Source organism: Lathamus discolor, chromosome 4, assembly GCF_037157495.1.
Source record: "Lathamus discolor isolate bLatDis1 chromosome 4, bLatDis1.hap1, whole genome shotgun sequence".
Taxonomy (NCBI): Eukaryota; Metazoa; Chordata; class Aves; order Psittaciformes; family Psittacidae; genus Lathamus; species Lathamus discolor.
In genome coordinates this window covers 30,425,617-30,439,123 of record NC_088887.1, presented here as the reverse complement: position 1 = coordinate 30,439,123, position 13,507 = coordinate 30,425,617, and the positions used below count along the sequence as shown (strand labels likewise).

The following is a 13,507-nucleotide window of genomic DNA, read 5'->3' as shown; positions in this document are numbered from 1 at the left end:
CAAGAAAACAGGGTGTGTTTTAACAGAACACTTTGTTCTAGCACTTCATCAGATGGAAGTCAGCATCCTGTACAGCTCTTTGGAGATTCTGAACCACTCCAATAGCTCCTCCCTGAAATCTCTTCTTATCTGTTTAAGAAGCTGCAGAGGACCACCAGCCCTGCCTGTGGGTTTTGTCCTGCTGACCTGGGAGGCAGATTTGCAGAAGACAGACTGTCCATAAGCTACCTGAGATGGAGATCTGCTGTAGGATCAGGGATTGCAACGTGACCTTTCCTGGCAGTGCTCAGTTATTGGCATTTTTGTGCCTTGGAACAGTTTCTTAGCAGGAGCGCTTATATGCCTGCTCGTTGTCATTTGAAAGTAGCTTTTTTAGTTACTTTTCGTAAGTGACTGAGCTCAGTGGCCTTGGCAGGAAGCTTTCCAGATGTTTTGGATCAGTTATAATGACTGCTTGAAAATATCCAACTGAATCCTTCTCACAAATAGAGCTTTCATCTTAGATTAGTATTATTCTGAGGAGTTTGTTCTGTGGGCTCCCAGTCCTGTAAATAACTGATGTCATCATTGGCTTTTGGCCATGATTTAATGTCCTCGACACCAGGAAAATATTCAACAGCAGAGGAGGCAAAATGAAAATAACGTAAGCAGTGAAGTATCTGTACTCCCCAGATCTCCCTCGTTAAACCCCGCTGCACATCCACGACTACAAGTCACTGGTTTTCCATGACAAAACGCTAAAGCATTGCTAGCACCTTCCTCCCAGCAGAGTTCTCTCTGCAACAGGCAAGCATGTCAAAGGAGCACAAGAGGTTTTATTGTCTCTCCAAGGCTTGTGAGAGTTGTTTCAGTGAAAGAGAGACTTCTAAATTACCACTATACAGGGGATTCTGAGGAGGGTGTTTGAACGGGACCTTTGATTACAATGTTTATAATACTGTCTTTTCCTCTCTAAAAGCGAGGGAAAAGCAGGCCTAGGAAATAATTCAGACAGAAGGAGCTCCATTTTATTTTGCATACCTTTGACTGCTGTAATTGGCCCTGTTTTTTGATTTAGCTGAGAAAACTGTCCATAGGACCAATGCTCTTCTGAGTTCTGACAGCAACTGTGGATCTGCTGGACTCATTTACTGTGGCTGAAATTGAATGAACTTACTGGAAAAAGATGAAAGAGTTCAGGAACAAAGCAGAGCCTGTAGATATTTAAACATCTAAAGAATCTGAGAATTATGAGATAGGAACACCACACATAGGTTTGTGGATTCGTGAAAGTGGTTTATCTTTCTTCTAAACTGTTTATTTCTGGAAGTTTGATAGTAGATGGGCCCTTCCAGAGGGAAAATCCATTCTCTATCAGAGAATACACACAGCAGAACATTGCTAAGATGTTTGTTCTGTGGCCGTATCACCATTATGATTAATGGAGGTTTGTGTTATGTGTTGTGAAAGTTGCTAATGCCATTACAGTCGTTAATGTGCTGTTGAGGTTTCCTTGGACAGGAGTGTGAGAGGGAGCAAAGCACAGGCACTTGGCTCTGTGTAAGTGGCTCAAGCACTGCTTCTCCCCAGGAGCTCAGCTATGCTACCCTGGGGGTGTGGGGTGGGTGCTGCTCTGCCCTGGGATGCTGCTGCCACTCCAGGACTGCCCTGTGCCCATCAGTGAGTTCTGACTCCACAAATGTATTGTCCTGTATTATTTCACTGCATGAGAGTCACAGGCAAAAGCCACTGAGGAACTGGAATTTGGCTGTTGTACTGGAAAGTCTTAGAGCAGGGTGAGTCTAGCATACACAGTGTGTCTTAAGATACTCCAGTGACGTTTCCCTCTCTGTTCCCAACGCCTCTGCCCACAAGCCATTGTGCCCTGTTGTGGGTTCTATGAATGACATGAGGGTAAGGCTGTCTGCATGCTGCAGGATGGGGTGTCTGTGGTGGACTGCTGTTGTGCAGAGGTGACCCTCGCAGAGCAGTGAGTACCTTGTCCCCCATGCATTGTTCGAGGTGGGGGCCCAGTGAGCACAGGGAGCTGGAACCGCTGCTTTCAGCAGCGCTGACCCGCTGGGGTGTAGCTCTTGTTCCTGCTGAGCACTGACAACCATGGGAGTCTGCAAAGGTCTGGTATGTGTCTGGGGACTTGTACACAGCTGGGCCAGCACTCACCCCACAGCTGGATGCCTGTGATCCTCTACAGTGATTACTCTGCAACAGGGATTGCTAATGGATAGTCACTAGTGCACAGCCCCGCCACTGGATGTGTATTTCTCGGGTGCCCTGTGCATTTGAAGGCATATTTCCAGCGTCTGATATCTCCAAAGATGTCACCAGAGTCGTTTGTAACATCAAGCTGGGGTTTGCATCTTCCTCTACAAGAAGATACAAGCCCTACCAGAAAGCAGAGGACACCCACCACCACTGACAGCAAGGTCTCCCTGCCAGCACACGGTGTTGGAGGAAGATGCAACAAAGTGCATCCGCCTGCCTGGCTGTCATCTGTGTGCACATCAGGAGTCACCAGGAGCACGAGCTCGCACCTTTTCTCTGGCTGTTCCTGTCCTCACCTGCCATCTCCATGTGCCGGCTGATGGGGTAGCAGTGTCCCAGGGCACCCGTGGGCTGCTCCCTTCATGGGTGCTGGGGGCACTTCTGTGCCTCACCCAGACCCACCCGCCCGCCTGTGTCAATGGCTGTGCGCATCCGCATCCCGTGCCCTGGTGAGTACGGGCTGTACAGTAGCTACAGTGGGGCTCTATTGGGAATGAGGAAGTTTATAGCAAACATAGGAAATCTGGCACTTCCTCGAGGAAAAATAAATGGTAATTATTGTTTACCCCAAGGGTTGTGTTTGTGAGAATAGTTCGCAGCACAGGCTGAGTAATACAGCCAAGTACTTATAATGTTGCAGTTAAGAATTGGTGTGGGGATTTTTTTTGTCCTGATAATCAGCACCCAGCCACCACCCGTGGTACAATGTGAAGGTCTGGGGGCACCGCTGCTGAAGTGGTGAGACAACACCTCTGCTTTGCTTCTCACCCAAGCGACAGATGCTGCAGTTCAAGGATTCAACCTCTAATAGTCCCCAGCGCTGCTGTGAGTTTGCAGCTCTGTTCCTTCCTGCCTCTCCTTCCCCCAGCAGTGCCCTGCAGCCTCTTTCAGAAAGGACATTTCACCTCTTGCCTGATGAGGAGATTTTTTGGAAGCCCTGTTGTAAGTTTTTCCTGCAAATAGATCAGCAGAGTGGTGGAGTTGCAATGCAACCAAAAGCCTGGAGAGCGGAGCTGTTGCAGTTCCAAAGGCTGTGCTTAGAGCTGGTCACTGGCTCATAAAACATTTTAGGTTGGGAGGACCCCTTGAGGGCTGCTGGTCCCACCGCACGCTTGCAGCAGGGCCTGGTTCGGACCTAGATGGGGCCTCAGGATCCTCATTTTTCAAAACAAAAACAGGCAGCTCCGTCGGGGCTGGCCTTACCAAGGTTTGCTATGGATTTTTATCTCCCAGCTGGCTGACTCGGTTGCATGAAGAGGGTGTGAGCTCTGGCTGATGCTTTCAAGCTCTTGGTACCCCAGGAGAAGAGCATCTGCACATCACCATCATGTCTTCAGGTCTTGAAAATGCAATGGTCTGAAAAAAGAGCCTGAGGAGTGGTATAGGGCTGGGTCAGCACTCTCCCTGGGGCTGGCACTCTGGGGATCCTCTACAGCTGTAATTACTCTGTAATAGGGATCGTTAATGGACAGTCACTAATTCACAGCCTCAGGCTGGATGCGTATTTCTCAGGGGCCTGTGCATGTGAAGGCACATTTCCAGCACCTGATGCCTGCCCAGGCTGTAACCAGGATGTCACCAGAGCTGTCTGTAACATCAAGGTGGGATTTGTCTTTCTCCATGAGAAGCCTCAAGTCCTGCAATTTTCCGCAGTGCTGGAAAAGGATGATTTCTTTACTACAGCCCTGGGCCAGCTACATGTGGGGGCTGTTTTTTTTCCTTTCTTCCATAAGTAAGAGCATGACAAAACAGATAGGGCCCTAATGCTGCAGGAGGCTGCTGGAAGACTTGGTTTGCCAAGGGTATCTCAGAGCTCCCACATCATCAGTGACCCATATGGGGTAGTTGCCCAGGGGTCTGTTGGGGTAGCAGAGGAGGAGCCCCACTTTCTCTTCATGTCTGGAACTGACAGCAGCAGAGCAGGGAGCACCCTCAGCACCACTGGAACTGAGGGGTGAGGCGCACCAGCAGTTGGGTGTTTTGGGCCCAGGCGCGGGCAGTGTGATGTGCTGGTGTAGCTGGTGCTGGGCTCTGCAGGCTGTGAACATGGTGGGGCTGAGCCCTGCTCCCTGGTTTTCGTGTTGCTTTCATGCTCCTGAGCTGGGATTCAGATTCCAAACCCACACCTCCCCTGAGGACAACAGTACTACAGCCTCAGTGGTGCTTTGCAGGGCTCGTCCCAAAGCTGACTGGAGTCAGTGAAGCCATCCCCATTGCTTCTGGGTGGGCTTTGGGAGCCCAAGAAAACCTACCCCAGACAGGGTCACAGGCAGCATGAAATCCTGTGCCTTGGGCCATGCTGAGTACTCCATTGCTCAGTCACACACCTTGCACAAGAGGCCATTTGTGGCCATTTAAACTTCAGCTTTCCGAGCACGCAGATGAAGCCAGCGGGGCGGTTTCCACACCGGGTTTCGCTCCTGGCTCACACGCGTGCTTTCACTTCCCCAGGTTTTGTTTCCCCGGGTTGCTCCAGGCTCTGCCCTTGCCCCCAGCCCTACCTGCCCCGTCCTTCCCCACCACCCCCGGCACCAGCGTGCCACTGAGCAGATCACCGGCACCTCCTCCGAAATCAGCGGGGTGACGGTGGGGGTTTTTGGCCATGGTGTCACACAGGCGTCAGGGCCACACCGCAGTGGCTGCTGGTAAAAGCTGTGGGTTTCGAAGGCTTTAGTTACTGCTTCCTGATTCCTGGTGGTGACCTCTGGGTTATTTTGAAAGCAGGACCGGGGAGTTAAAACAGCCACGCCAGCACTGCACGTTGCCTTCCAGCTAGTGTAGGTGCTAGTGCTTGGTCATATCATCTTCAAGCACATCATCTCCCTGCACACATAGCATGAACCTAATAATTATGGCAAAACAGCCTGCCAGCACCCCTCTGCAATGCTGCTCTTCAGGGCAGCTGTAGGGGTTTTACTGCTGGAACTCCAACCTGCTGCCCATGCCAGGTGCCCTTCCATAGCATTGCTGCTGCCCTGTGGCACCTTCCTCTATTGTACTTCTGCCCTTAGCCTGAAATGAAGTGAATACTGGCTATGGCATTTCTGCTTCTTGTGTTTTCGGTTTACACATCCCACTAATAACCAGCCCAATCCAGCTGCTTCTTACCATTGCTCCTGTTCCTGTAAAGCAGATGTGCCGCTGGAAGGAGCCTGGCTCACTGTACCCACTGTTTAACGGCCAGATGCTGTGTTTTCCCATAAAATCCTAGGATGTGGGGGCTTGGGGCAGGTAAATACGATCCCCGTCAGTCTTCTGCTTTCTGTGCTGGATGCTAGTTCTGCAGAGGGTGTCATTCCGCACAGATCAAAATAATTCAGTGTCTGTTTCTCGGGGTTTTCCTTCCTTGTTTTCACTCTACCCTTCAGAGTGCTGTGAGCACTTGGGAGCGAGGTGAGACACTAACCCATGGCTTTCCCCAGCTACATGTGGCAACTTTATGCAGAAAGAAAAAGCAGCAACCCAGGTTCAGACTAAAACCAGCTCAGTCAAGGGAACAGTTCCTGAGTGAAGCTTGACCCCCCCGGTCTGGAGCAAAACCGCTTTCCCTGCGCTGCCGAGTCACTGCTGGTGCTGAGGTGTAAGACGGGGCTTTGTCACCGTGTTCGAGGGTACACTGAAACAGATGTGCATTACTGAGCACTTTATTCTTTCCTCAGGACAGAGGCTGTTCCCAGAGGCTGTGAAATGCTCCATGTTGGGAAGCCAGCTCTGCTCTGCCATCCGCAGAAACCTTACTGCCTACTTGCAGCCTGTGGCAGCAGGCGGGGAGGAAAACCAGGAGGGAATCAGGTCTGTGAAGTCACTTAGAGGGAACTACCAGAGGGACCGGAGAAATGAGTTGTTCAGCACTTCAAGGAGCTGTTTTTTTTCCTCCAGGATTGTAAAAGTAGATGAGAGAGTGAGGACTGGGGAAAAGTTGAGTATTTTGCAGGTTTGCTCCAAGGAAGGGACTAACATCCCAGCTGCAGACTGGTGTGTGCTGATCTGCTGCCGCTTTGATTGCTTCATCACCAGGGATGAATGAACACCCCTGGTTTCTGCTTGGAACCCCAAAGTGGAGCTACAGGATGAAATGCATGAACAGGGAAAGGACTGGTGGTGCCCAGTGGCAGGACCAGAGGCAGTGGGCACAAACTGAAACACAGGCAATTCCCTGTGAACATCAGGAAGCACTTTCTCTCTGTGGGGGTGACTGAGCACTGGCACAGGTCACACAGAGAGGTTGTGGAATCTCTATCCTTGGAGATACTCAAAAGCTGTCAGGACACAGCCCTGGGCAACTGACTCAGGGTGGCCCTGCTTGGCAGGGATGGTGGACAAGATGCCCTCCAGAGCTGCCCTCCGACCTCCACCCTTCTGTGACACTGTGGCCAGCCCTAGGACATGCTGGTATTACCTAGGCTTGTGCAAAGTGAAAGTCTGGCAGACAGACTAAATCCCAGCTTCTGTTACGATGTCACCTTCAGGATGAAACCCCCACAGGAGCACACAGATACGGAATGAGGAAAGAAAGTACACAGATTTTAGCGAGTATAAACATTAACTGCTGGAGAGATGACTTCCAAAGATAGATCCGTTGGCCTGTGGGCCCTGGGCTCTTCAGGAGGGGGTTTCACTGGGGCTCAGTGTTTTGGGGAGACAGCCAGAGCAGGGCCCTGTGCTGGGGTAGGGGCAGCCCCAGGAGCCCCTGCCCTCAGCCTGGCTAACCATGTGTTGGAGCCCAGCCTGCTCTCTGCAATCATTGACAGCCTCTTCTGAGGGCCAGCAGGAGGAAGAAGGTAGTGTTTGAATCATATGGTCTGTCAGCAGGCGGAATTGTGGGGATGCAGATCAGTCCCCTTGCTCTGTGACTGGGAAATGGGTGGCACATGCCCCCATGAGTCAGGAGGATGGAGCCAGCTCCTGACCAGAGCCGTCCCACGCCTACTCGCAAGGGCAGCAAGAGGAAAACCTGCCTTCTTCCACCCTCAGGACAAAGCATGGAGACTTTCCAGATCCAAACCTATTCATCAATATCGCGCAGTAGCAGAGGCTATGATGACCTTCCATTGGAAGAGGGAAGAGTCGAGCCCCAGCAGGCGTGCGGCCAGAGTCCCGGGCTGTGCCGTGTGTTCCATGCAGTTCCCAGTGCCATGGGTGACCTTGGCTCTCTGTCCATCTCCTCAGCCGCTCTTCCTTCCGCTGATAGGATGCTAATTGCTGCTAAGGTTTTTCCAGTCGGGCACAGGCCCGTGCCTTAGTCATCCGAGCAAGCCCCTTCCTCCCGCAAAGTTTTCCCATGCTTAATTTGACTTTGTATCAGGAGGAAATGACAAGTCATGTCACATTTTTCATCCCAAGTCTTTCATACTACTTCACTCTACCTAAATGCACGGCGTCTGAGCGGGAAAGCACAATGAACTCATGAAGTATTACCAATAGGAAGTGACATTTTTCCTCCTTTTGTTCAGTCAGTTCCCTGTGGACCGCAGCTAAAATATTGGAGACATTTTATTTACAGCCAGGAAGGTTGTGTTTTCAGCTTCAGTGCATTTCTGGTTTAATTTTCTGTCCGACTGAAACCAAACCTGACTTGGCTGAACAGTTTCAAAGTGAAGATTATGATCTTACAAAAAAACCACCTGAGAATAGAACCTTCAACCAAATGCTGGCTCCAAACCATGCTTTAATATCAGACAAACTATCACAGCATTTCACTTAGGAAGTGAATGTTCTTAGTATGTGTCAGCTCCAAGAGGCTTTTATGAAAACAGCCATTTCCAAGCTCGTGCTTTACAAATATGCCAGCACAGGAAGCAGCAGAATCACAGCTTGGGCAGTATCTTCTGATGTTTGAATGGTGCCTTCTCCTTAACGGGAGGGCACTGAACGCCTTGAATGCAGATGGATTCTTGCCCTTATGGCCATTCTTCGGTGGAGCTTTTCTTCCTAGGGCTAGCCCTATCTGCTGGCCATGTGCTTTAAGAAAGAAGGGGACTTGGAGAGTATTGTGAAATCTCTCTATGCCGAAGTGTGCCCGACTCCAGGTGCTGTTGTATTACAGTCACGAGTGCTGCTACAAAGGAAGCTAATTCTCAAACCATGACAATTTTCACTGAAACACTGTGATCTTCTTTCTTGTTAGTTTCCAGCCCAGAGAGGCTGAGAGGCTTCTTTCACATCTCTCTTCTAAGTAACTGCACCAACTGGACTCAAGTGACCAGAACTTAAACCTCTTGTAACAATGCTCACTGTTACCAGTGGAATGGGTCTTATTAGGGAAAGGCTGGGTGAAGGAAACAGCAGAAAAGCTTCAAGAACCTGCGTTTAATTTTACTTTGTCTTGTTCATGCTATTAATAATACTCACATTTCTCATCAATAGCGCACGTTCTCATTTAATTTATGAGCTGCAGCACACTAACTGGTTACAAGTGCCATATCCTAAGGCAGAAGGCAGGAGGTGTTTCTCCATCTTATGCTGCTTAAGTATTTTTTCTCCTTTTTTTAATATCCCTTAACCTGCATATGGCAGTTGATCCCAAATTACAGTGAAAAGTGATTCATAACATGACAAAACTGAAAGCCTGTAAAAGGGTTTCTCACAGAATGATTTACAGACAGTCAAGGGTTTGCAACTCTCTTTTATTGCATATATTTCTTCTTACTTTACAAATAATTACGTGATTGATACAAATGTTCCTTCACAGAAGGTACATTTCTTTTTTTAAAAGAAAAGGGCTAGGGCATCATCCAAAATAAGCCATTTATTGTTCATGAATATAAAACGTATCCATATTTCTAGGAGGTGTCATATCCAAACCACTGTTCATCCAGATTTCTTGTATGATCTGCTCCCTGCGCTCTATCCTTTCGGCCAGTTCTGCTGCGTCTGCTGAATTGTAACCTGAGTAAGAAGGTCTGTAAAGTTCCACTATCCCATCCTGGATGTCTGAATCAGAGGAACCCTCCTCCTCCTCCTCTTCCTCTTCCTCATTTTCACTGTTCCCGTACACTCTAGTACTTTCTGGCATTAAGGGATCCTTCTTTCTGTGCAGCTTCTGGAAGTCTCTTGAGCACGACGTGCGGATCACCAAAGCACACAGCGTGAAGATTAATCCCATGCAAACGCTGGACAAAAACAGGAGCGCGGCTCTTTCAAGGTGATCTGAAATCAGGAAGCCAGTGCTTAAACACTTTATAAATGCCTGACAAATCCCAGCTGCAAAAGAAGCCAGCTGTCATTTCCAAAGTGCCCCACATTACATAGCCATAATGGCGGGGAGTTGGAGGAGGCCTTTTCCGGCATGCACCGAAACCACCCTGCAGTTGCCGTCTGAAGGCTGCCATCTCTGACACTTCAAATTACTGTGCAAAAGAACCCAGCCTCTTAATAACATTATAAAATAACATTATCCCAGCTTGTTATTAGCAGCTTACTAACATTCTCAACCAGCTACCAAAAGCATACCCTTTTTTTTTCCAGCCATCCTGCCAAAACAGGCCTTACCCTCATGAAGAAGGGGCATGGGAAGAGAAACTCTGGGCTCAGCAGAGCCACTGCAGCATCTCCAGGCCAGGCTGGGTAGGGAGCATTTTTCCTCCTTGACACAGCCCGAGATCGCTTCTCAGTATAGCAACGAGTGAGACAGATGTGGCAACGGCCTTTCTCAGTGGGTTGTAAAACCCAGCCCTGGCTGCTCGGGGTGTTGCCCGGGGGGTCTCAAGGGTGGTGTGGTCTGGGGGTTTGGGGAGAGCTACTGAGGGCAGGCAGGTGACACGGCAGGGACCCCGTCTCGCTGTGCTGTCAGGCTGTGGCTGCCCCTGGGGCTGGCTGGGGAGGCCCTTGCAAAGGCTGCGGGATGATGCTCGACAGCTGCCTGGTTCTTGGTGTTTTCTAGAAGAGCAGCAACTTTAGCTCCAGAATCGCTCTCAACAACGGCCTTTGCTCACTTCCACAGTCTGTGAGTTCTCCCGTGTTGCTGGAGATCTGGTAATCGCAAATTTATTTGCCTTAGTGTTGCTAAGTCACAAAACCTGCCGCGTCCCATACCAGGGATGGCTGGGTGTGGGCTGGTTTGTTTTTGGTTTGGTTTTATTTTTACTGCTCCTTGATGATCCTTATATGTGTGCAAACCAACATTCCCAAAAATGGATGGCTCCAGCACTGCTCCCAGGTCAGGTTTTCAAAAATACTGAACAACCAACAGTCCCCATTGAAAATATTTATTAAAAAATATCTTGGCTGCAGTCTCTTGAAGAGTTTGGATCCTTCAAGATGGAAAATATTCTATAAATATCAGTTATGCTGCAATTGTCCCATCCACAAGGCTGTGACTATACTGTAATAATATCATTACTATAAACATGGGATTACCAGTTGTGACCTTCTGAGATAATCCTCCTTTCCCAAAATGCCATGATCTAACGAACCAATCTCAGCCTCAGTTTCCTACCTCTAATGTATACAAATGTAGCCAAGTAGTTGCTAAAAATAATTCCATCTTTCTTTGGAAGTCTTGATTCCTTTGGATCAAGGTCGACACCTGTGACACAAGGAGGCAAAGCAAATTCAATCATATCACAGATGAGGAAGCTACTAAACTGATATTCACTCAATATTCACCCAATAACTTTTACACTAACAAGTCTACCTAAAATACAGGCAGGCCAGTGCTGTGCCGTAGAAACTTTGCAGGATGTTACAGCAAGCAATAGTTGGTAAATAAAATACTTTAAATATTGAAATAAAGTATAAAAATCACAGTATTGAAAATACTGAATGAAAATGGCAAGTTTCTTTAAAAGAATGTATTGCTGAGGGAAACCTCTTGCTTATTCCCATTCAGGTTTCTGAAATTGTTTTACTTCTTTAAGCTTCACAGCTCCCGGATGGATTTCCCAGCCCAATCACTGCAGTACACTCCCATTATTGATGACAGCGAATGTGCATCAGCCACATAATTAATTTAGTTGCGTTTAAGAAGAGCAGGTGTTGACGTAACTCCTGAAAGGCTTCACCCTGAAACCACTGCAGTTTCACTCTTCCTTTTCCCAGTTCAACTAAAGTTAGAAGCAGCGCACTGGTTATGGGTAGGTCTGGACAGCCCACTCCTTTCGCAGCATTGCTGTGACAGCAGGACCATGCTCCCGCAGGTCCCATCCCGCTCCCAGCCTGTCATGTTGCCCTCTGAAGGGAACAGCAGCTGTTTGAGCAGGGTTTCCATTACCTTGTCCCACCTCCCTCAGACCAAAGACAAAGGAGAGCAGCAAACCCTATGTTTTGATGGCACGTACCATCATTCTGCTTGACAGAAGACTTGTTATTGGTGACCAGGGGGTTGAAAGCTGTCAGGATAAATTTAGGAACTAAAAAGACAAAAGACAAATTGTGTACTGTTAGTTTTAAGAACCAGATCCCCAGTTAGTTACCCACTCCACTGCTAGCCTCGGGGTTATATTAATAAAATGGCTTTCTGACGGTGATATTGAAGGGATTGGAGCAGGCAGCTGCATCCGGAGACAAGTGCCAGCCCTGTCAGTGTACAAGCCTGGCCCTGGCACTGCAGCCAGCCTGAGCTTCCTCAGTGGCCCAGAGATGCTCGCACCTCTGTTTGCAGAGGTGCTGCAGCCCCAGGCAGAGCTGTGCTGCTTATCCCCACCATAACTGCCCCAGCTGGGGCTGCTGCCATTGTCTGCTGCATTGCCTTGACTTCTGCTATGCTAGTGGTGCCCTAGGTTATTACATCTTGACCCTGACGGCTGGCAAGTGCCCAGGAGAGGTGCTGTGACTGGTGACGTCCTCCACCCCCCACAGATCTGGGGCACCAGGAGGCACGGCACTGGGATGCTGCACCATGGGATGGTGGTAAAGCGCAAGCTGCACAGACGGTTAGCATTCCCAGGGAGGAAAAGGAGGTGGGAAAGGGAATAAAGTATCTGGGAAGGAGACTGAAAAGAAAGGAGAAGGGCAAGGACAGGAGACAAGGGGAAGCACAACAGGCAGAGCAAGCCTGAGGGGTGGGACACAAAGGTAGCAAGTCAACTGGGCTACAGTCAGGTGCTAAACTGCCTCTAGATACTGGTTTTGCATGAGGATAATTTCAAGGAGAAATGGGTAAACTCTTGTGTGATGTCCTCTGCAAAGCCTCTGAGATGAATGGCCACCGCGGAGGAAGGTGCGCAGGATGGGAAGAGATGCACTGGGTGAGTTGAGTTGCATCTTCTCATTTCTTTATGAGATGAAGATGCATTCTTCTCATTTCTTTATTTTTCTCCCCGATAAGTTTTCATATTCTTCTTCAAATAATTAAAAGAGTTAAAAGCAGGTGCATCATGCAGACATTGAGAGTTCACATATTCTGTGTCAAATGAATGGGCCCTTCAGATACCCAGATCTTGGCACCTGTCCCCTGTACTATCTGAAGGCAGATTGACTGATTTTCAGACTGATGTGAAGGGAAGAAAAAGGAAGAAATTTCAGGTATAAAGCTCACCTTTATCCCACATAGAAACATTTACCAATAAATAGTGTTAAGGAAAGTTAAATGGGAAACAGGAGACCGAGGTCTGCAGCTTAACATAGTTTTCACTCGAAAAACAACTAAAAATAGCACTTCTTTCTGAGCAGAACTTTTCTTTGTGTGTGGGCTCAAAGTCGTAGCTGTTTCTTTTCCTGATGAAGGGATTTTTTGGGATATTTTAGCTCCCGTTTGCAATAGAGGCCAACAGAGATAGGGGAAAATGAGCTCATTCCTATTTTGGCTTGTACCTCATCTTAATTCTTAACTGTTTTCCAGCAGCAGGATATTTCTGCTGGTGCAGGAGGCAGACAGTGAGCAGCCTGGTTTGTTTCCAGACTGCACTCCGGATCTGCAGGCCTGGCTGCTATGAACAACGTGTGTGTGTTATGAAGAACGTCCGGGAAGGACGCACCGTCCCCAGTGCCTTTGTGAGACCTGAAGCTCCTGTCGCATGGCCTGGTGCCCAGGCAGGGGCTCCTCCACCTGTGCTGATGTTCCTCCTTGCTCCCCTCCTACAGGAAACTTCCCAGGGCTTTGCTTGCTACAGGGCAGAGTACTTTCCCCATGGCTGCCCGTTGGGTTTGAACAGCTATTTAAGATGCCATTCAAATATTTGTTGTAAGGAGATGTTTAATTCAAAATGGCATGGACAAAATAAGCTCCTGGCTGCCTGCATTATTAATTTTCATGGCTTCATTTCAGACACAAGGACTTTAACTAGGATAGGCTGCATCAGGTCGC

The 13,507-nt window shown here is 48.7% G+C and overlaps 1 protein-coding gene across 3 annotated transcripts in view; it reads right to left on the bottom strand.

Moving 5' to 3' along the window:
- Positions 1-8,869: 8,869 nt before the first annotated feature.
- EVA1C (eva-1 homolog C) overlaps positions 8,870-13,507 on the bottom strand; it is a 40,054-nt gene continuing 35,416 nt past the window's right edge. For all 3 annotated transcript variants that reach the window (XM_065676809.1, XM_065676810.1, XM_065676808.1), the window contains 3 exons: positions 11,541-11,612; positions 10,700-10,789; positions 8,870-9,411 (listed from right to left, as the gene is read on the bottom strand). In XM_065676809.1, the coding sequence (XP_065532881.1) occupies positions 9,011-9,411; positions 10,700-10,789; positions 11,541-11,612 (563 nt within the window). In that variant the 3' untranslated portion in view covers positions 8,870-9,010. The remainder of the gene's footprint in view (positions 9,412-10,699; positions 10,790-11,540; positions 11,613-13,507) is intronic.